Source organism: Cyprinodon variegatus, unplaced genomic scaffold, assembly GCF_000732505.1.
Source record: "Cyprinodon variegatus isolate N-32 unplaced genomic scaffold, C_variegatus-1.0 Scaffold387, whole genome shotgun sequence".
NCBI classification, from domain to species: Eukaryota; Metazoa; Chordata; class Actinopteri; order Cyprinodontiformes; family Cyprinodontidae; genus Cyprinodon; species Cyprinodon variegatus.
In genome coordinates, this window is record NW_015150840.1 from 468,997 (window position 1) to 491,319 (window position 22,323).

Consider the following 22,323-nt stretch of genomic DNA (forward strand, 5'->3'; position numbering starts at 1 on the left):
GGTTTTAATATGGATTATGGATTATAGTTTATCTTTTCAATATAGTTAAACAAGACAGGTATCAGACAGTACTGTAGTGATATTAGAATACATGAAATTTGAGAATTTTTACACAGGAAAAAGTCTATAATTTTCTCTTAAAATAAGTGCATTTTTTGTTGGATTGAGGAGGAAAAAGAGACATTTTGCCAATGGAACGAGACAATTTACACTTAAAATAAGAAAATGCAATTGCATTGTCTTATTTCAAGGGCATGTAATATATAATTATCTTATTTTAAGAGTAAAAATACTCATTCCGTTGGCAAACTTTCTCATTTACATGCTCAAATTAAGGGTAAATAGAGTTAATTTAAGAAATTTTTACTTATTTTTAGATCGTTTTTCCAGTGTATGACTATTTATCTCCTAAATTTATCAAAGAGTACAAACAGCTGATTTATAAAACTGATCAATTATGTTTAAGGGAGTTAAATGGTTTAATTTTTTGGAAAAAATGAAAAGCAGGAGGGGAGAAATTGCCAAGACGTGAATAAAAAAAGAGTGTAGGAATTAGCCATGGGGCCCCAGAGCCACCAATTAAATTAATAAATAAATAAAAATACTGCGTGCTGACTTTTCAGAAATGTAAATCCAAAGAGGTAAAATTCCAAACATGTTTTGTTTTGCTCCTTTTAGTTTCGTCTGGTGGTAAAAACGGCTCTGAAGCTGCTGCTGTTGTTTGTGGAGTACTCTGAGTCCAACGCCCCGCTGCTCATAGACGCCATCACCTCTGTGGACACAAAGAGAGGTACAGAACACAATAAATTCATTAGAGGCTTAAGATTAGCTGCTGGGACCTCATATTATTGGGTTTAGGTTAAATGTTTATGTGATTTTCTGGGCTGTGATGAATAATCGTGTTGTTGGGACATCCAGGCTGCAAGCCTTGGTCCAATGCAATGGAGATCTTGCAAGAGAAAGATGGAGTGGACACGGAGCTGCTGGTCTATGCCATGACGCTCATTAACAAGGTAGGCAGACCTTCTCTGATGTATACTGAACTCCTTCACCCACCTAAGTAAAGATATACAAGCCTTAAAAATAAACTTTCCCCCCAATCTAACCAGCGATTTGTCTTCTCTATCAGTTTAACTATATAATATTTCTAGATGTTTCTCATATTTTTGCTCTAAATAAGCTAAATTATTTAAAGGAAAAAACGTTCACCTGGTTTAATTTCGTAAAAAAATATGTTTAAGGAACCTTTGGCTATCCAATTATTAATCGATTAAATGAAAAATTAATCGACAGGTTACGGTAGTCTATTTGCAAAATAATCGTTCGCTAAACAATTGTAATAAAAACTAATAAGATAATGAGTTAAGATTTTTTAATCCTCAGCCTTTTTCCAAATATTCATACACAGAGTAGTTTGCACAGGATTTGATTGAACTGGTTCTTGTATTAGCGGCAGTAATCCAGTAATTGCCTGTTAGTTCCCCATTGTTTATTTTAATTTATTTACTTGAAATGAATTAATAAACATAGTTGTGAAGGCCTTAATTGGCATTAAAAATCATTAAATGTGATTATTGTGGCATTTAAAATGCTTTATTTGAAAAAAATTTTGTCCGATATATTATACCGCGATATATTTGCATGGATTTCCGGTTCATCGTAAAGCCGTATGTTCGGAAAAGAAGCTCGAGAAAAAGCTAGACAATGGGAAAATCCACATTTCAACAAAAGTGGCTGGAAAACGAGGAATAGCCAGTCGACAGTAAAGATAACAAAGGATTTTGCCGTGATATATATGAGAGTCATGGGTACTTGTTGAGGGCATTCAATTTTTTTCTAAGAGCATTAAAAGAGCATTAAATTAGAGTTTCCATTTTTTTTTTATGTAGTGGGCGCAGCTTATAGTGAGGTGCGCTCTATAGTTCGGAAATTCCGATATCTTTTTATCTTGTGACTTCTGCTCTCGTCTGCTCCAGACGCTTGCTGCACTGCCTGACCAGGACTCCTTCTACGATATGGTGGATAGTCTGGAGGAACAAGGCATGGAGACGGTATCCCAAAGACACCTGGGAAGGAAAGGTACCGATCTGGACTTGGTGGAGCAGCTCAACATTTATGAGGTACGAAACAAATCAGTTACATCTGCCTTAAGCTGTGTGTATTGCAGTCGATCCAACCCTGTGATCCAGAGGAGGGGAATGTTTTTTTCAGTCCTCCTTAAACAACAACCTCTCTCCCAGATGACTTTACGACATGAGGATGGCGATGACGACAGCCAGCCGCCACCCACAGGATGCCGGGAACGTCGACGCATCAGCCTGGGGGGAGCTGAGAAGCATCGAGGCCTGGAGAGGCGTCGGAGCCGTCGGGCCTCTCTGGGGAGATCGGGACAGGCCTCCCCCTGCAGCCCCGCATCTCCTCAGAGGGCTGGCTTCCAGCCTTTCAGCGGACACCGAGCAGAGGACCTGAGCGAGAGGTGAGAGCACCCTCAACAGGAGGGAGGAAGAGTTACAGATAGTGAAAGATGGTCTTTTAAAGACAAATGTGAATCCAAGGATGAGATCTGATAGTTTGACCACTTTCCACCCCAGAGCACTGTCAGGTTTCCTTCCATCCATGTAAGTTCAAACATTCCCAGGAACCACATCAGCTGCTCCTCACATACATGACGTAACAGAGTCCTCCCCTCCCCTCCAGCACCACATTAACGGTGTGGATCTCCTCCTTCTGATGAATCTAACCCCAGTCTTCACTCCTTTAAACCAGTGCAGCGTTACTGCAGTGCTGTGCACTTTTCCTCCATACATGCAGTTCTGATGGGATTCTGGCTGGTTTATCAAATTTCACTCTGCCACACCTCACCCTCTGTAGCCTTTTTCCAGTCTCAGTAAATATCTCCCACCCATCTCTTCATCCTCTTTCAACCAGTCACATGACCAAAGAAGATTATGGTCCAAACCGCAAATATTTTGAAAATGTAAACTCGGCACACGAGGATTAACGTGGATCTAAAAAAAAATGAAGGGAAAATCCTGATGACATCAATTTCAGGGTTTTTTCTCTTTTTTTGGTATCTTATGTGTTTGAGTTTATGTTTATGACTTAATTATGTAATATTATACACAGTCTCCTGAACTTTTACACATTTTATCACATTAAAACTTCAAACCTGAGTGTATTTTGATCGGATTCTAGGATATATCTGCATAAATTGCCACAAACCATTTGAACATTTCATAAGAGAAGGAGCATTATTGTCATATTTTTTTGATTGTTTTCTAAATAGAAATCAAATCAAATAGAAAACAAGTCAGTTGTGCTCCTCTGCACCTAAGTAAAATGCACAGCTGAGGTGGGAGAATCAGGAGGAAAATATTGGACTGAACACAAATCAGACTTTTCTGGAAGGATGTCCAAAAAAAATAAAATAAAATTAATAGGAAAAACAAAAATATTTCTGGTTAGAGTTTGCCACAAACCCACTAGATGGCCTTGCAAATATGTGCTGTAAACCAAAATCTAACTTTCATTGCAGCCAGTCAGATTTAACACAGTGATGGACATCCTAAACATATGAATATAGATCTTTTTAAAATGAACTTAAACGCCACCTTAAACCGAACCCCATAACGCATGGTAGGGGCAGCATAATGCTTTGGGGAAGCTTTTTTTTTTACAAGAATAAACAAGTTGGTCACAGATGATGGGAAAAATGTTAAAGCTAAATATAAGGCAATGCTAGAAAAAAAAAAACCTTCTAGAGGCTGCTGAAAATTAGGGTGGAGGTTTTTTTTTCCAGCAGGACGATAACCACACGCTCCAGTGGAATGTAAGGGAAGACATAGAAACTGATGTTCATAAAATCTGTCTGAGTCTGAGCTATTTTGCAAAGAAAATGAGTATAGATTTCAGGCTCTAGATTATGAAAGCTGTTATAGCATGAATTATTGCATGTACATTGCGACACTTCAAAATGTCCACTACCTTCTGCTGATTAATTACATTGGAGTCTGTGGTTGTAACGTGACAAAGGATGGAAAAAGTTCAAGAGCCAATACCTTTGAGAAACAAACCTCAGCGATTGGTCATCCTATTGGTCAAACAGATGGATCCGATGGTGTGGCTGCATGCATCAATTCGACGGCAACAAGGCTAATCCAGTGGCAGATTAGTGCCCAAACTGGTCTCCAGTCAGTCTTCCATTCATTCTTCCCTTTCCTCATAACTTGTCTTCATGTGCATCTTAATGGAAACTCTTTTCATAAACTGTTTTCCCACTATAAGATTTGTTTCTAACCTTCTGAATCAAATGATTTGTCACATCCTGGTTCATTGTCTCTAAGCCAATAAGGTCATTAGAACACATCTAACCATCATTTCTATGCATCCACCTCATTAATCTCCTTTGAGATGTCCATTTGCATGACGTTCTCGTGTATCACATCATCTCTTCCTCAATCTCTCCCCTCAATGTTTCCGTCATGTATGCATTTCCCTCCTGGACCACCCACTGACCTCTATAGAGAGGAGGAATGTGGCCTGGAGGAAGAGGAGGAGGAGGAAGAAGAAGAGACTCCTGTGACTGAGTCTGATTCGGATGAGAGGGAGGGGGCTTATCAGACCACCTCCAGGTATTTTAGGACTTGGTGGCGACATAGAAGTGTAACATAGAGCAGTTTTCATGTTTTTGTGTAGGGGTGTCATTAATGAAGTAAATGTAATTATCGTAAATGTGTGTTTGATTTACAGTTAGTCAGCCTTTGTGGTAGTTTTGGTGATGATGTCCCCACCTTAAATCTCTCTAGCTATGTTTTCTGAGACTCTCCCTTTCGTTGTAACCCTCTATTCCAGGGCTGCGTGCCCTACATCCACTGTTCACAGGACCACGCTTCAGTCCATCACCATCACCTCCAGAAAAGCAACTAGAAGCGACAGTGACCAGAAGAATCAGGCAGAAATAATCCAAACATCTTCATCACTCCCCTCGAGCCCCAAGCCCCCTCCTCCAGAGCCCCACAGCCTGAGCCCCCAGTCCCAGCCTTCCGTCCTAGCCACCCTGCTGGCCAGGAAAAGGTCAACTGTCACCGTCCCTGCAACCAAGGAAGTCAGCCCTCCGCTGCGCGGCAGCTCCCGTCCGTCCCCCGACCGTTTGCCCTACCTGCCCCACTCGCCCTTTCACCTCTTCTCATATGATCTCGACGAAGATACGGCACAGTCTGCTCAGGCTAAACGCAATGAGGAGTCACCAAAAGCAACACCTCCCAGGTCAGACGGCGAGCAGAGCTCCTCACGACTTCCGGCTTCTTCTTCATCTTTTCTTCCCATCACTTTTTTTTCTCTTCCGTTTCTTGTTTTTGTATTTTTATTTTTCCCACCAACTTGGATTTCTTTCAGCACCACTTTTCTTGCTCATCACCTTCTTTTTTTCACCAGTTCTTTTCACTTCCTTCCCTTCACAGCTCTGCACCCCGGCTCTAATCCAGTTATAATTTCCCCCTCCTCATGTAGCTCTCCTTACTTCTCTTTAGCTCTTCTAGAATGATAATCTGCACTTATTTGCGGTTCTCACTTTGGTTTTCCAGCTCTATGCTTTTTTTTCAGCACAATCACAGTTGCAGGTCTATTAATCCCTTCTTATTGCCTCCTTCATACCTTTTAGCAGTACTTCATCTTTTCTTTCTGTGCCACTGCTCTGCTTTGATATTTTCCTTTACATTGTGTAACAATACATCCAAAACCATCCGACTTGTTAGTTATGGGACAATCAGTTTTCTCTCTATATGAGGAAAGGATAAAAAGGGAAAGGTTGATTGTGTCTGAGTTTGTCTACGCTCTTCTGCTTTTGCAGATTTCTTAGTATAATAAGTTTTTTCACACCACTTGCATTTTTTCTAATGCAGCCTCTGTAAGCTTCTCTATCAGAATTACCCTTATTTATCTTTTTTTTTTCAGTTTCAGTTTATTCCATCTGGTCGAAACATCTGTTAACAAGTGTTTAACGCATCCACTTTTACAAGGCCTTAAAAAAAACAGCTTTATTTTACCAGATTGAATTAGATTCTGTTTGAAACTTAGGTAAATGGTGGCAGTTCATTTTTTTTCTGTGTCCTTTCAGATATAAACACTAAAAACATTTAATGCATCTTTTATGTCCTTTCCCCATCTGCTTTCTGGTGTTCTACTGCATAGAATCATAGAAAACACACTGAGGTTTGTGGCCGCAACGTGGTTCAATTTGGAAACATTCAAGCGGTGCGGACGTGTTTTCAAAGCATTATGTCATTTCAGAATCAGAAAAAGCTTAGTTGCGGAGTAGTGTTTTTTTTTTTAGGAATTTGCTTTGTTTATAAGTTGCTACATATAGGCAAGCAAAACATATATCTGACATGAATACATATGGAAATATATAATTATATGACAAAAGAGAGGAATAGTGCAACGTTTTACAGGTGGAAGAGCATCAAGGCAGATATTTAAGTTTGCAGATTTCCATATATATGTTTTAATATTAGGATTAAAGCTTAAAATAATCAAAATAAAACAAGAGGCTTTTTTAAAATTGCATGAATTCCACAGATGTCTTTAATTAGGATCAGTCATGTGTTGCACCTGCAGTCTTACTTAAGAGGGTACTGCTCGCTGTTCATGCCATGAGGCTAACGTATCAGGTTTCAGGTAACTGGGTGACTAATGGGTCCTCTTAGAGTTCCCCTCCTTTTTTGACTGTTGTTTTTCTCTTTTAGGAACGGAGTCACATCCTACTCCTCCCTCAGCACTCCCAGTACACCCACAACATCAAGGTGAGGGGCAACTTCAACAACATCTACTTCATTTTATTACACTTCCTGGAAAAAAAGCTCAAAAGTGAACTTGAGCGGGGAGTAAACATGTTGATAAATGAGCGTATTCATGTGTTTGCAGCAACACTCAGTCTGAAACATGGTTAGGTGATCAGGAATGTGTGCAGGGTTGTTAATTTATGTTGACTTCTTTTAAAATACATGAACATATAAAGATGTGGATAGCGGCTGCAGTTCTCCCAATACAAGCATTTGCTTTCTGCTTTTAGGGTAGCATTAGGTGGACTCCTTTCATCCTCCTACCGACAGCACCAGGAGTCTCTGGCTGCAGAGCGAGAGCGCCGCCGTCTGGAGAGAGAAGAGAGGCTGCAGAGGATAGAGCGGGAGGAGAGGAACAAGCACAGGTCAGGCAATGTTGCCACTTTTTCACTGGAAATTGGTATGAGGACATTAAACAGGATGTTAAAAAGCTTTAATCAGAAAAAAGTCATATAAAACATTAAGCATCATATGCAGGCTTAGAGATTTTTATGTATTTTCCATTGAGCTCAGTCTAGTTTATCTAAAGGTTGACAGGCATGGGCTGGTAACAATTTGTCATAGAATAATAACTGAGAAATAATGCAATAGCTTAACAGTTATTGCATAAAGCAAGTGCATTTGTTATATTATACGTTTGCTTGTTTTTAAATTTTAAATGGAAATTTGAGGCATGTAATAAAACCCTACATTTGTGTTATACATGGCATGGAGTTATTGTAATTCAGACTTTGAAACTTAGCCAGGGTTTTCTGGTACGCATTGTGTGAAATATTCCTTCTCACTCCTATTTTTGGTTCTAATCACATCTGTGATCCAGCACACTGATAGTCGGCAGCTACAGGCAGTATTATCTTATGCTATAAACAGCTGGAGAAAACTTTGTTCACTCTGGAACTTTTAATAGAGCAGTAAGTGATAATTTATTATTTTAGATGGAAAGAAAGAAAATATTGAAGTGAAGAAGTAAAGGAATCTTTTTAAAATGAATATAGTGTGACATCATCCATCACTTCTTAGTGTTGCTCTCTAGTCTGCTGTTTGCAAGTCGGGTCATTTGCACTTGCATGTATGAACTCCCTGCCCAGAGAAAGCAGTGTAGTGTAGGAGCAAAATGGTGGAAAGCGTATCTTGTGGATTTAAACAGACTTATTAGGTTAGGGAGAGACAGTTGCTTCTTCCTTTCACATGCTCCTCTGAAAGGCATTTTTCCTTTGCAAATTTCTGCATATAAGGAGGGAGGCAGGGAGGGGTCATAGCTGGAGTTGAGGAACGAGCTACACTGTAGAGAGATGCGTTACGTGACACACATCTTATGTTGGTCTACAAAACCATTTCTACTTAGGTCAGGCATATAATGTACGATTTTTTCAATCCGCAGGGTTTCGTTGTACAGTGTGAGTTCACAGCTTACAATGTTTGTGCCGCCCGACACTCTGATGCAATCTATCTGCTCACACTGTACGTCTAAAAACAACGTCTGACTCAGCTCCGCAGTGAGATGGCGCTACTAGGACTCGTCTATCTGGAAGCTAAATGAGCAGAAGACGGATATGAAGCTCACTAGAGTGAAAAGCGCTGCTTTTGCAATTAGTGCATTTTTGTGCTGAAAGCCCTAAAAAGAAAAGGTGATGACGTATTTGGACAAAGACATGGCTGAGCAAACGTGGCTATTATGGTCTGACAATTTTACAGACAGAATGACATTTCACTCACACCCCCGCCATGCTTCTGTGTTTACAACTGAGAGGAGGAAGAAGAAGAAGCTTCCTTGTTTAAACATTCCCACTGAGCGATTTTTTCCACGACGGTCGACTGATTTTCAAAAATGTTTGATTTTTTTCCAACCTTACGATTCCTGATCGGGATGTGGTCGTGAGAGGCTGATTGCCGCTTGTTACCTCCTGTACACTCACAATGCACGATCAGGCTCGAAGTCAGCCTGATCGAAAAATTCTTGCACAATTGAAGAATCGGCCCAAAAAGGACAAAAAAATCATACAGTGTATGCCCAGCTTTACTGCTCCTAAAGGACTTCCTGAATCCATTTTAAACTAATTACAGGTACATTTTTTATAATAAAATTGTTTTTTTTTTTTTTACAACTTTTTTAAACACTTCTTTAAGTTATCACCTGTATAATGTATAAAGTAACCTTTAAAGAAAACAGCCAGATGCCACTAAATGAATTGAAAGCTCAATTTTTCGACTATTTCAGAAAATTTCTTTGAGATTTCAACATCTTTTTCTGAATCCTACATTGTAGCATGGCATAGACAATTCACGTTTGCAGTTTGAAGAACACCTGCTTGCTTCTGATTATTTCCTTTAGCTAACCTATGAGTGTTTGTGTTATATGACTCATCCAATTACACTAGTTTTCACTAGATGTGGATGGCGCCAATGATCTGCATTGGATGGCGCACATGACGAGAAATAAATATTTATAAACATTAAACCACGGGTAACCAATTAAAAATCAGTAGGGTACGAATAAAGAATCATCAACCAGTAAAGGTCCTGAGACATTTTTAATTATAATCTGTTACTTTAAAAAGAATTTACACTGAAAAAAATTAGGTATTTATACAATCACGCTATACATTGAATTTTTAAAGTAAAAAATTATTTAAAAAAATAGAAATTGCCGAAAATTGCATGCCGTGCTATCTCAGAGGAGTTTACACTTGTATGACTGTATTCCTGTATATCCATCAGTAGTTAAAGGACAAGGGTCAGCAAATGCTAATTCTGCCTGTAAAACAATGACAGCGTAATTATTGCTGTCTGATCTGAAGCCTCATTTGGAGCTTTTAAACAGGCTTTTGAAATTTTTTTATAATTTGCTGCTGTAAATGATAGATTTTTTAGAATAAAAAGCTAGCAGATGTGCATAATCAAAAAACAACAGAAATACAATTATAGAGCATTCAGTATTGTGAGAAAGCCCACACTGTTTCTGAATAAATACATTATTATATGAGTTAAGTTCTGTTCCGTTTATGCCTCTTTCCTTGTATATATGAAATGTCCTATGCTCCTGAATGCACCATAGCTATGTGACGCTCATGAATGCATCACATTTAAAAGTTTTTATATCATTAACATAACAACAAGTAGCTCCATTGGTCATATTTTAATCCGTTTTCCTCACCGATGGTCGCAGTTGTACAGGGCGAGGTGCGATTCCGCAACTGGGGATGCATATCTCTGCAGGGATGCACTTTTCGGCATAACACCGGACCGCGGTCCGCTAATCCGTGACCTCTGCATTAAACCGAAGCCAAGAGTAACGAGTAACGTTTGTTTTGAAAATGTAAGGAATAGAAAGTAAAGATAATTGTGTGAAAATGTAATGAGTAGAAGTCAGAAGTAGGAAGAAAAATAAGTAATGGAGTAAAGTATAGATACCTAAAAAGTGTACTTAAGTACAGTAACAAAGTATTTGTACTTTGTTACTTGACACCTCTGGTTTTTTGTTTGCCTACTTTCGAAAAATAGAAAAATAAAGGCCACTAGAAAATAATATAAGAAGGAAAAGAAAAGTTAAGAAGTGAAAATAAAAAGTTTTCCATATGTTCTATAGAAGCCATATTGGGTTGTAAACTTAGGACTGCTCTGCAACCTCTCACTTCCTTCAGGGGTCATTTATGTCCTATTTCTTCTGGGACCTCATAAAATACAATCCCTATATGAGTTAAAAAATACATAACTGGTTTATGTCAGAAGACATGGGTTGAAATTCCTTTACTGCATGTATTTTGATCATCTCATTGGTGGAACTGAACATGGTCGTTATCTTTTGAAATGTTCTGTTTGTTTGTCTCCCCCAGCCGTGACTATGTGGATAAAATGGAGGAGGCCAGGCTTGCGAGGGAGGAGCGGTAAGTGCCTAAACACTAAATCAAAACATCTGAACCCACTGGGAAGTTCTTTGGGAAACATGCTAATGGTGTAATTGTTTTCAGGTTAAATTAGCTGTCATTGCCTTATGGAAGGGTTAGTGGGATCTGAGTTTGCCTCTTTTCTTGATTCTCCTCCCTTTTATTGGACTGATTGTTTTGGCTGCCTTGAGAAAATCCGATCCATAGATTTGTTGAGCTCTCCATCCTGAATGCACATGTCATGCACCACTCCTCTCTTTACACACGGAAAGAATTTTCATGAGGCTTATAAATCTGTGTGCAGACGGGAATCAGGAAGCAAATGATTCAGAAAAAAGGGGTAAAAAAGGTCAGTCCCATTTTTTTGTGACTTTATTAGAAAGTTAACTGTTTAAAAGCTACCTCTAATAGTTTAACCCCCTTTTCAGCAGTTCATCACATTATTTTTCTTTTAATTTTAAGTACACAGAATATTACTCTTATGATGAAATTAGGTGCAATTTTTATTATTAAAGTGCACTTTTTGTCTTTCCTAATATCCCTGTGGTGTATATTTTGCTCAAATTGAATTTTATTTCAAAAAAGGTTTGTACATGTTTTACATATTCAAACTGCACTCATTGCTGGAGTCAAATTAAAAGACAAAACCACATGGAGGAGACAAGGAGGAATGGTAGGGAAGAGGTCGATAAAAGGAAACCAAATGCAGAAGATAGAAAAGTAAACAAAAAGAAATAAATTAAGGGAAGTGGGAAAGGTTACGGGTAGGGAAGGAAATAAGGATACAAACAATAAATTAAGGGCAAATCTAAAAGATTAATGAAGGAGAAAATGGCAAGAGGGAAGGAGTGATTTAAAGAGGAAATGTTTATAAGGCAGTTATTTGTGATAATAAAAGGAAAGGACGAAACAAAGGAATGAGGAAACAGAGAAAAAGCGTTCTGCCATCAGTTAGATGCCAAACGATTGTCTCTTTAGATTTGTGGGATCATTGAATATGCAAACGCTCCTCATCTCTCCCCTCTGTGGCTTGTCGCAAATTCCCAGAACCCCCCCAGAACACAGAGGGCCCTGTGCTGGGAGGTTACTCCCCAGGCTTGGGGTCACTTGTTGGGAAGTTTTTATTCAAACTAGAGTGATGACTTGTCAACTCGTCAGCGGCTCCAGCACTTGGGGTTTGGTTTGTGTTTGGTTTTCTCCAACTCACACACAGCTTCTTTTAAAAAAAAAGGCTGACACATGTCTTCTGGGCTGAGCAAAGACACAGTGAGCTGTGATCACCACTAATAAATGAGCAGTTAATGTAAAACACAGTGACAAGTTAAAAAGGAAACAAACTAATCAGAAAGCCTCTAAAGATCAGTATTGAATCAATTTTATAAAATCAACATTTCATTTATGTTTAACTAAATTAGCCACGCAACTAACAATCTTATTCTTTTTGTGCTTTGTTTTACTGCAGACTGCTTCTCTCCTTCATGGTCTTTTTTATTTTATTTGTAGGTATAAACTAAAGGGTAGTTTCCACTTTTTGGTGCGACTTCAAGAAACGTATAATTATTACTAGCTTATTTACATGTAGTTGACAGAAAAAACATGAAACATTCCTCAGAGCATTGGAAGGTTTAAAAGGCTAAACCAGGCGTACTTTGCCCAGAGGACGACTCTACCTTATGGTTAAAATCATTTTAAAGGGGGAGAGTGGGAACTTGACATACAAGCTTGGTTTTTCCCCTCACCTCATAAATTTATTAACATGCTCTCCACCATATGCCGAGCCTGACAATCTCTCAGGGCATGCCTTTATGTTAGGTGAATAACACACTAAAAAATAGTTAAACTATTTTACATAAAATCTTTTTATTAAACAACACTCAAGTTATTTTTAAAGAAAGGTTTACATGTCAATAACTATCTTTTTTTCATTTCTTAAGTAAAACTCTTCCTACTAATATTTGGCATTGGCTAAAAATAGTTCTTAATGTTATCTGAGTTATGAGAGAGACGTTTTCTTCCAAGCAGAGCTTATTTCAAGTCAACCCACATAATCTCAATTTCTCAAGATTGAAGCTAATCCAGCTTTATTTTTAAACAAATTTTCTCATATTTTCATTAAATATCTTTTGAGGTTGAAGTCTATTATTGTAAGCTGGTCAGGTCCTCCTGCAACAAAGCATCTCTAACCATGTTACTTCCTCTTCTATTCTGTATTTGATTTATATCTTCATTCTTTTCTGATTTTATAGAAATAAACTTTTATACTAATCTTTCTATACAATTTCCATGGCAAAGTTCAGCCTGACCCTCATATTCTTTAGTTTATCTTTCCATTGAAGATAAACATGTGCAGTCTGATTGTGATTTTTCTACACCAGAAGGTAATCTAGCTACCATGATATTTTTTAGACTCTTCTTTTCAGATCTTGTTGTCTGTTTTCAGGGTGAACCTAAATGGGTTGCCAGATATGTGCATGTTGCCAGTTGTTTTGAGTTTCCTCTGTATGTTCCCTTGTCATTTATTACTTTTTAAACAAATACCAGACCCTAAGCTTGGTTTATGCTTCAAGCGTCCGCACAGCAAAATGACATCATTTTGAGCTGGTGCTTGCTCGCCATGTTTTCCATGCTTATCTGTCTGCCTAGTTAAAAATGTCCCTTTGTGGACGTATCAAGCATAAACAAAGCTTACGATCATTGTAGAAAATATGGTGAGGGAGCAACAGCTCCTGCTGCTGAGGGTTTGCAAAACATTTAGAGAAATCCTGTGATTTAGCCTTTAAATAAGTATCAATACATCAACAGATTCTGGAAAAAACTCCATGAAAGAAATGTGGCTCTCGAAAGGCATGAAGAGGCTTTGATAAAGATGTAGAAGGCCTAGTTTTCTGTGCAGAATGTCTATAATGTTGCAATTTTCATTCATTTATTTGTTTTTTGTTTGATGCACCACTTCAGTTTTTAAGCTTTGATAAACATGAGCAAATTGTAACAACAATATATGCTTTAATTGGTCTAGAAAAATCCTGCAGACAAACAATGCTCGGTTCTGAAGGAGGGATTAGCTCCCAATCAGCTCTCACAGCAGGAGCGGTGTGTTTTCACAAACATCCACTCTGCTCATGTGTGAGTCTGCCTGTGTGTCCATACAGTGCGATGAAGCCGACAATACACACTTGGCTGCCTCTAGCTGCAGTTGATGCTTAATCCTATGCAGATAGGCAACCCGATACACAGAAGAGCATTCGTGTCTGGTTTCTTCAGACATCTAGAGTGTCCTGATGCTAATGAAGCCTCAACAGAAGCTGCACACATTCACAGTGTGGTGGGAAAGAGGAGGGGTTAGAGAAAGAAGAAAGGCTCAAAGAGAGAGAGAGGTTTGACTCGGTGCCCTAAATTTCCTCGCTGGCCGGCAGGTTGAACTGGGGAGCTCTGTGGTCCGGGCAAGAGTGGAAGGAAAGAAGGAAAAATGGGAAAAGGAGGGAAGGTAGCTGATTTTAAACAGGTCTTTAACTCTCAATTTGTCCTTTAGTTGTTCCTTTATTTGTAATTAACTTGTTTCAAAGCTTTAAGGCTGACAGGATGGATGCTGAAAGATTAACAGTTGCTTAAATCGGGATGGCAGAGGAGTTTTACTCTTGTGTTGCAGAGGAATTGGAGCTGTGGCGAGACTTTTGTCCTTTTCAGAATTTAAAAATGTTATCTTCATCGTATTATTTGATAATCAATATAACTTCCCTGACAGAAATTGGAAACAAGTGGTTTTGCTTTCACCAGCTTTGCAGTGACTAATATTAACAATGCATCTCTTGCTCGGCCTCAGGTATAAGAACGTAGAGCGTCTGGCAGCGGAGGAGTACGACAGAGACCGCGTTCGGGTTTCGAGGACTCGCCCTGACCTCAGCTTGCCCTTTGAACCCTCAGAAGCTTGGCCATCATCATCACGTAGCAGCACGCCATCATCTTTCGCTTCCCAGGAGGAAGCAGAGGCTGATCTGGAACATGAGACATCATCCACTGCCGGCACCCCCATTGATGCTGGTAGGAAGATTTGCATTTTAACAGACTCAACTGGTCGTATTTTTGATATTGATGGTATGTCCTGGTTGACCAGTGCTTGTGAACCATCAGATTCTTCTTGCAGTTCAAAACTATTTGAGTTAAATGCCAGGAAACCCTGGCCGATTTATTTCTGAAGTCAGCCGTCTAAAGGGAAACTTATCTGAGCTGATGAAAGAGAGAATTTTCAGTCAAGAATAACATGGAGAGTCATGGTTCTGAAACAAAATGGTCACCTTCCATTCATCACATTTACTTTATTGGGTTAAACTAAAAATAATGTGGGCAAACTTGAAAGTTGTCAGGTCTTATAAAGCTGTCTGCCTCACCAATAAACCAAGTTACGTCAGCTGAGTAAAGGTTTCACATTTCATCCATAAATCTGTATAGTACATTTAGTTAATGTTATGAGCAGCATTTGTTTATCATTTTTACAGTAATAGAAATTAGTGAGACGATTTCTCGTTGAATAATAGAGAGCCTAAATCTCCCCTTTAAATTTTGTAAAATTAATGGTTAAATATGCATTGTCATACTTCATAAATCTAGTCATTAAACTGCATTAAATATGCGCTGAAATACACCTGATTTCATGTGGATGTTGCTCATTAATCAGCTGTTTATTTCGCTCTCGGATGCAATCCCCTTCTCTCTGTAGCAACAGGACGCAGCCGGTCAGCCTCTATGAGAAATCCCTGTTCAGGTTTGAGCCTCGGTCTTTTTGCGGGAAGCAGCGAGAAAGTAGAGCCCTGATTGGATAAGACCCCAAAGTACAACACTTTCAATGAGGCTAAACCTCTAAGGGGTGTATGGAGCAGGATGCAGATGCACAAACTTATGGGTGTTGGTTTGTGTATGTGGGTCTCAAGTTCATTTTTCTTACTGGGCCAGTTTGGGTCGATTAAAATACTTCCAATATGGGTTAAGAAATTGTCTTCTCCAGGTGGCATCTGGCTCTCAAATGGTGAAAAGTAAACCAGTTAAAAATAACCAAACATTTAAGAATCCATGTGGTTTCCACTCCTTACTCATCATTTTATCTTTACATATCAGAATCAGAAATACTTTAATAATCCACGAGGGAAAGATAAAAAGAAAAAAGAAAAAAATATATACATATATAGCTCTTCTGTATATAATTAGCATTTAATGTGAGATGAGGAAAAAACTAGCTATCATCATTTAGCTAGTTGAAAACTATTTTTAAAACTAACAAGTTTGCTACTTAGCTAAGACGATAAGCTAATGTTATTATGTTACAGACAGGAGGAAACCTTATGCATGTTTATGTTCACAGTACGGTTGAAACAATTAATCAGGCTATTTGTGATTAATCGATTATCTAAATAATCGTCAACTAATTCAGTAATCGATTAATCGTTAACTGGGGAATAAGGACTGCAAAACATGAAACTAGATGATAGAGCGACCCACTTAGATGAGTAATTATATCAGAACCAAAAAAAAGAAACTGTATTTTGCATTTCTTCTTCTGCAATTTTCTCTAAGGAACTTTTTGCTTTCTGATTATTTAGCGATTAATTGAAAAAATAATCGACAGATTAATCGATTATCAAAATAATCGTTAGTAAGACTTAGACAAACTTTATTGTCAATTTGAATGCACAGAGTGTATAAAAAACTAAATTTTGTTGCATACAGCTTAGAGCAGTGTAATGATATTGCAGTTGGAGTAAAATAAATCTTAGAGCAGTGATCTAAATGTAACAATGTTCAAGAAAAAGAAGCCAGTTTGCAAAAGTGCATTACTATGAAAATGTTCAGTGCAATGCTAAATAAATATGGTGCAAAATGCAGTAAAAAGGAAAGAAAGAAAATTAAAGTAGTTGCAGCCATTGTTCAAATGTTGATATATTGAGTCATAATGTCAACCAGAAGCCATCTGTTGCCCCTTCAAGATAACACTGTAACATGTTACCTTCATTGCCCATTGGCTCCATATGTCAGTGTTGGTTGGTTATCATAGCTTTAGCTTGTTTTAAAGTGTCTTTGTGTCTTAATAGGTTTCAAAGCTATAATGAAAACCAGAGGATCATCTGTTCAATCCCCAAACATCTGTTTGGCCCTGAGCAGTCGGTCCTAACCAAAAAACTCTCCTATCATGCTGCTGTGTGCCATGGAGGAGAAAAGAAGAGAGATTGTGAATGCAGTAAAGGAAGGGAGGGGAAATGGGGGGTTTGAAGGGGTTTTGAATGACAGGTAGGATCTGTGTGCAAGGGTCACTTTCCTTTTTGAAAGAACCTTTTGAAAGACTGATGCCCCAACATCTCATGGAAGAAAAAAACTGCCTTGTTTTGGGAGCACAAGCGAAGCAACGAGCCGAGGAACTGTAGGTCACAGAGGCGAGAGTCTGAGGCCTCTCGCTGCCGTGTTTTTCTAAAACCTGCCTGCATCACTGCGCCGACTGTGCAGCTGATTTACTCCTGTGTACTGTGTACACGGGCGGGACGCGATGTAAACAGGAACCCAGCTCCTTATTTCCTGCTCATATCGTGCTCCCGCAACAACCCTGCTTTGTGCCCTGGCAGTATTGTTTACATTACGCCATGGCGGCGTATTTTTGTTTTTCTGAACGGATAAATGAGGCGACCATTCAGAACTGGCTTTAAATAGCAGGCCGTGGTTTTTCGAGACGCACCTCAAATATTTCTAATCTTTAAAACGCTATTGAAAGCTATATGAAAAACTGTACTCATTAAAAGTTCTATTTCCTTAATGCAGGAGTAGCTGACATCTCCAGTGCAAGTGTAGAAACAGAAGAGAAACAGGCAAAAGCTGCAGCAGAGGAAGTGGAAGAGCAGAAAGAAGAGGAGAACAAAGACGAGCAGGAGGAAGTAGCAGAGGACAAGGAGGAAGACGTGAAGGAGCCTGAGCACGAAGCGGAGAAACAGAGAGAGGAGGAGGCAGAGGAGGAGGATACTGGCATCCTTAGTGACAAGGAGCGACAAAATGAGGAGGTAAACGAGAAGGACAACTGCTCGGCCTCCAGCATCTCCTCTGCCAGCAGCACCTTAGAGAGAGAGGAGAGAGGGAGCACCGAGAATGGTAGGTATAAGGTAGCCTGTAAAAATATCCTTAAAATAATAAGAAATAATAAAAAGTTCAAACTTTTAAAACTGTTACTTTCTTTTTCAGGCTTTAAGGAGGGAGAAGTGAATGAAAATTGCAATAAACTCCTCGATAGTAAACTCTTCATGCTGGACATGCTGTACTCTCAGAGCACAAAGCCCAGCGCTGAGGAGGAGGAAGAGGAGGATGTGGAGAGGGCAAAGGAGAAGGGAGAGGGAGAGGAGGAGGACAGGGAGACCAATCAGGAGGACCACCCGGAGGAGAACAATAAGGAGGACAAATCCGAGCATCGGAGGAGTATCCGTCCTCTGGCCGAGCGGTTTGGAGATCTGGTCAAAGACCTCGGCTCGTCCCAGCCTCCTCTGGACGACCCGGCCAACGAGCCCCCTCCTCCCCCTCCCAAAAAGGAATCGGACTCCATCTGGGACCAGCTCCTGTCCTGTCCCCGGGAGCTACGCATCAGGGACATCAACTTCACTGACCTGACGGAAGACGACGACAAGGACATTTTGGACGCCGTTCTGATGGGGGGGTGCGGCGACCTCCCTCCTCCACCTCCTCCTCCACCCTTCATCCCACGCTTCCCTCCACCGCCACCCATTCTGGGTTGTTGCCCTCCACCTCCTCCTTTAATTGGTATTTTCAGGCCCCCGCCTCCTCCTTCCTTTCCCACTCCACCAACAGCGCCCCCTCCTTCAGAACCCCCCCTCTTTAACAAAAAGAAGAAGACAATCAGGCTCTTCTGGAGCGAGGTGAGACAGAAGAAGTTCTAACATGCTGACTTTTTTCTTATTTTGGCCTTTCTGATGTGAACAAAAAACGTAGGCATCATGAAACTGTGACTGCAAGAGAACATTTTTCATAAAATAATATTTAAAAAAAAAATCCGATTGTAAGAATTAACTTTACTGTATTAGCCTAAGAAAGGGCATATCCCAGAAAAATCGACCAGCAGACCTGCTTACATGAAATAAATCCTGTTTTCTTCTTTATAGCTTTTCCCACATTCTGCTCTGCATTTTTTTATTCTTTAGTCCGATTCATGTTCATTGTTTGTCCTCAGGTGCGTCCAATAGACTCTCAATACCGGGACCAAAAATGGAGCGGAGACTCCTTCTGGTCCAAAGTGGAACCAGTGAAGTTGGATACAGCCAAACTGGAACACCTGTTTGAATCCAAATCAAAGGAAATATCAGTAACAAAGGTAAAAAAAAAAAAACACAGAATATTGACCTTATGATTCAGCTTTTGTGTCCAGTTTGTTTTACATTTTGGCATCTTCCTGCTTAATTAAGATAAGTCTGCTTAAAGTGTTACTTTCTCATCATTCGGTCGGTCAAATTGAGAAGAATCAAAGACTTTGGTTTTTAAAATAAAACTTTTTTTTTAACCTTCCAACCCATAAAATACTTTAAAAATCACTGTTAATTTCCGGTTTTGTATGACTGGGTGCCCTGACATTGATTGAAAAATGAGACCTACACTATTGTCACTAAATATGCCGGATTAAACATGAGGACTCTAAGTATAGTTTTTATGAGGTGGTTCAACTGTTTTAAAACAGAAATAACTCACAGGAGACACTTTCTACATTCATTTCTTCTATGTTTCATCTTCTGAGGTTAAATGAGGTTTGAAGTGTTTGATCCTGATCACACAGAGAAGGTTTTGATCCCTTTGTAATTCTCACAAAGTCGTTAAATAAGGAACGTCTGGGGTTCAAAGATGTAGAGCAAAAGCCAGGACTCTCACCCTCTGAACTTCTGAGCCTTCGCTTCAGAACCTGCAATTTAGGTTTAAGCCCGATCGGCTCGGGGCTCTGCTCTATAATGTGATAAGTATGATGGGGGTTTATAGCTAGTGTGCTGAACTGGTTAAAAGAAATACACAGAAACCACTCTATTGGACTACTGGAGCACAAAAAAACTGTTTTTTTTTGCCTCTCAAGCACCAAGAGAGTTTAGTTGACTACTATTCTTTTCGCACTGTATTTAACTTTTACTCCTATATGAAATGTGCAACAGATTATATAAAAATAACAGATAAATATTTAAAATCATGTTAAATACTCTAACCATTATGGTATTTACTGGGGCGTCAAACAATGCAGTTACACTTTTCTTTCTCGATATTATAATGATCCAACAGACTAACAAACTTTTTTGGGGGGGGTTTACGGCACTAGTGGCTTATTTTTTTGGACAGTAGGCTGACAGGACAGGGGTATGAGGACCACAGGCCAGATTCTAACCCGGGTCGGCCACGCCGAGGACTAAGGCCTCCTACATGGGTTGTGTGTGCTAACCACTGCCCCACCGAAGCACGCAAAGCAAACTTCATTGTTATTTTGTACACACAGTTTATACAAAACATAATTTCATTTTTGCAGCTTTCAGACAGTGAATGAGCAGCAGCTTAGCAGTGTAAAGGAACCTTTCCATTCATAAAGTGCAGCAGTGATCAGATGTAAACAGTGTAGGAGAGACGTGGTGCAAAAAAGGCATTGATGTGGAAGTTCAGAGCAGTGCAAAAATACATCAATATAATGCAAAAACGCAAAAGAAAACATTTGAGTTGAGTTCGATTAGGTATTACATTATTGGTTTGATGCAAAGTCTCGTTTTGTGACCTGATTTTGAGTTTTTTCAACAATTCAACCGTCTAATGGCAGCGGAGAAAAAGCTGCAAAGCCACTAATTAAATTCAGGACTTTCTTTAATCCATATAAGGTTGAAATTGTAAGATTAACTTTTTGAGCACACCCCTACTCAAATGTGGGCAAGTGTCTTTCAATAAGGATAAAGAAAAAATAATGTTTATAACTAACAGTCTCTGGTATAATTCTGGGTAAATCATGGCCCAGGAGTCTGCAACCTGCAGCTCTAGAGCCTTAAGTCTCTGTATAGCATTCTACGATAGCGCTTCATAATTTTCCTGAAAACTATGTTTTAATATAAACTTTAAAAAGTCCTGTTTTATTTATCTATTTTTTTCTCATGCTATATATCCATAGAATCCCCACAGCAGAATGACATGAATGATGCAAGGAATTGCAAGAATGCAAGGAATCGTTGTTCTTTTGTTCTTTCTATTTTTTCCCATTCATTTAAAACATAAAAAAGTGGATTGATCATCTTCTTGTAGAAGTTTGGCAATTATCTTTGTTCCAAATCCTAAAGTTGGGTACACATTTAGTTATTTAATTTAACTATAAAACATGAGCCTTTTATGCAGTCGGTGCTCATAAAACCAAGGGGCAAAGGTTGCTTTCTTTAATGGATACAGCTGCTGAGGATGTTAAAGAGCATCTGAAGAACCCCTGGGGGCAAAGAGGCAGTGAATTGGAGACTCATGGGATGCCAATATCTATGCTAAAATGTTAATGACCAAGAGGGATTTTATACAGAGGTGTCGAAAGTACCAATGTTTTTTACTCAAGTAAAAGTAGAAATCCTACTTTTTAAAAACACTTTTGTAGAAGTTAGATTATCAACTTAAGCTTATTACTGATGTAAAAATGTAAAAGCACCATTTTTGAAACTACTTCAAGGATAAAAGTAAAAGTAATGCAGGAAAAAGTGTTATGGACAGATGCTTTACTGCACTATACTTAATTTTCTTAGTTTTAACAAATGAGAACAATGTCAAACTTAACTTTGCATCATCTTGAAAAATGATTTATTTTGGTATGTAAGAAGGCTAACACAAAGAAATTATTTGTCTGGATAAAACAAATTATTTTGATGGTTTTTATTTTTTTTTTAATACCAGCAAGTCATAATGAAAATTAGCCTAAATTAAAACAAAATAGAGAAAAGTGCAAAAAAAAAAAGTAAGGATTACAAGTAAAATGTTTTTAAAAAATAACTACTCTAATAAAGTATGGGTAGCCAAATATTCCTCTTAATAATGAAGTTTTTGTACTTTGTCACTTGACACCTTTGCTGTTTTTTAACTCTTTGCTACTGTGTTATTTTTATACACTTTGCTAAGGTCCACATTTGTGTGACCCCTTTTTTTTGTATAATTTTCTGCAGTAGACACCAGAATTTCCCCATTGTGAAACAATAGATGGATTTTCTATTCTATTCTTTTCTATTCTATTCTTTTATAGAATAAACACCTTCAAGTTCAACTTAAAGCATAACTACCAGCTGCACACATACAGTAAAAAAAATCTTATACAAAAATGAATGAGCTACACAGACAGTGGCCAAATATGCAGCCAGTATTATACTAGATAATCATGTAGTTTCTCTGCAACTTACTACAGTGCATTCAAGAAGATAATCGTAGATAATCACTGAGCTTGTTTGTATTTAATGAGAAAGAGATGTTACATTAATTCAAACGTTTCTCAATATTCTATGTATCATCATGTAATTTTGTAAAAAAAAAATGAATAACTAATGTTAGAACTGTAAATATACAGTCATGTTTATATTACGTTTTTG

At 38.7% G+C, this 22,323-nt stretch overlaps 1 protein-coding gene across 5 annotated transcripts in view; it reads left to right on the top strand.

Annotated features, from left to right (window-relative positions):
• Positions 1-22,323, top strand: part of LOC107092613 (FH1/FH2 domain-containing protein 3-like) — a 93,816-nt gene that overhangs the window by 58,395 nt on the left and 13,098 nt on the right. For 2 of the 5 annotated variants that reach the window (XM_015387184.1, XM_015387185.1), the window contains exons 7-18: positions 679-790; positions 919-1,013; positions 1,977-2,120; positions 2,241-2,476; positions 4,852-5,265; positions 6,744-6,800; positions 7,070-7,204; positions 10,673-10,723; positions 14,544-14,761; positions 17,522-17,845; positions 17,936-18,621; positions 18,933-19,073. In XM_015387184.1, the coding sequence (XP_015242670.1) occupies positions 679-790; positions 919-1,013; positions 1,977-2,120; positions 2,241-2,476; positions 4,852-5,265; positions 6,744-6,800; positions 7,070-7,204; positions 10,673-10,723; positions 14,544-14,761; positions 17,522-17,845; positions 17,936-18,621; positions 18,933-19,073 (2,613 nt within the window). Of the gene's footprint in view, positions 1-678; positions 791-918; positions 1,014-1,976; positions 2,121-2,240; positions 2,477-4,523; positions 4,632-4,851; positions 5,266-6,743; positions 6,801-7,069; positions 7,205-10,672; positions 10,724-14,543; positions 14,762-17,521; positions 17,846-17,935; positions 18,622-18,932; positions 19,074-22,323 lie in introns of all 5 variants that reach the window. The other 3 variants (XM_015387188.1, XM_015387186.1, XM_015387187.1) reach the window with 3 other exon arrangements.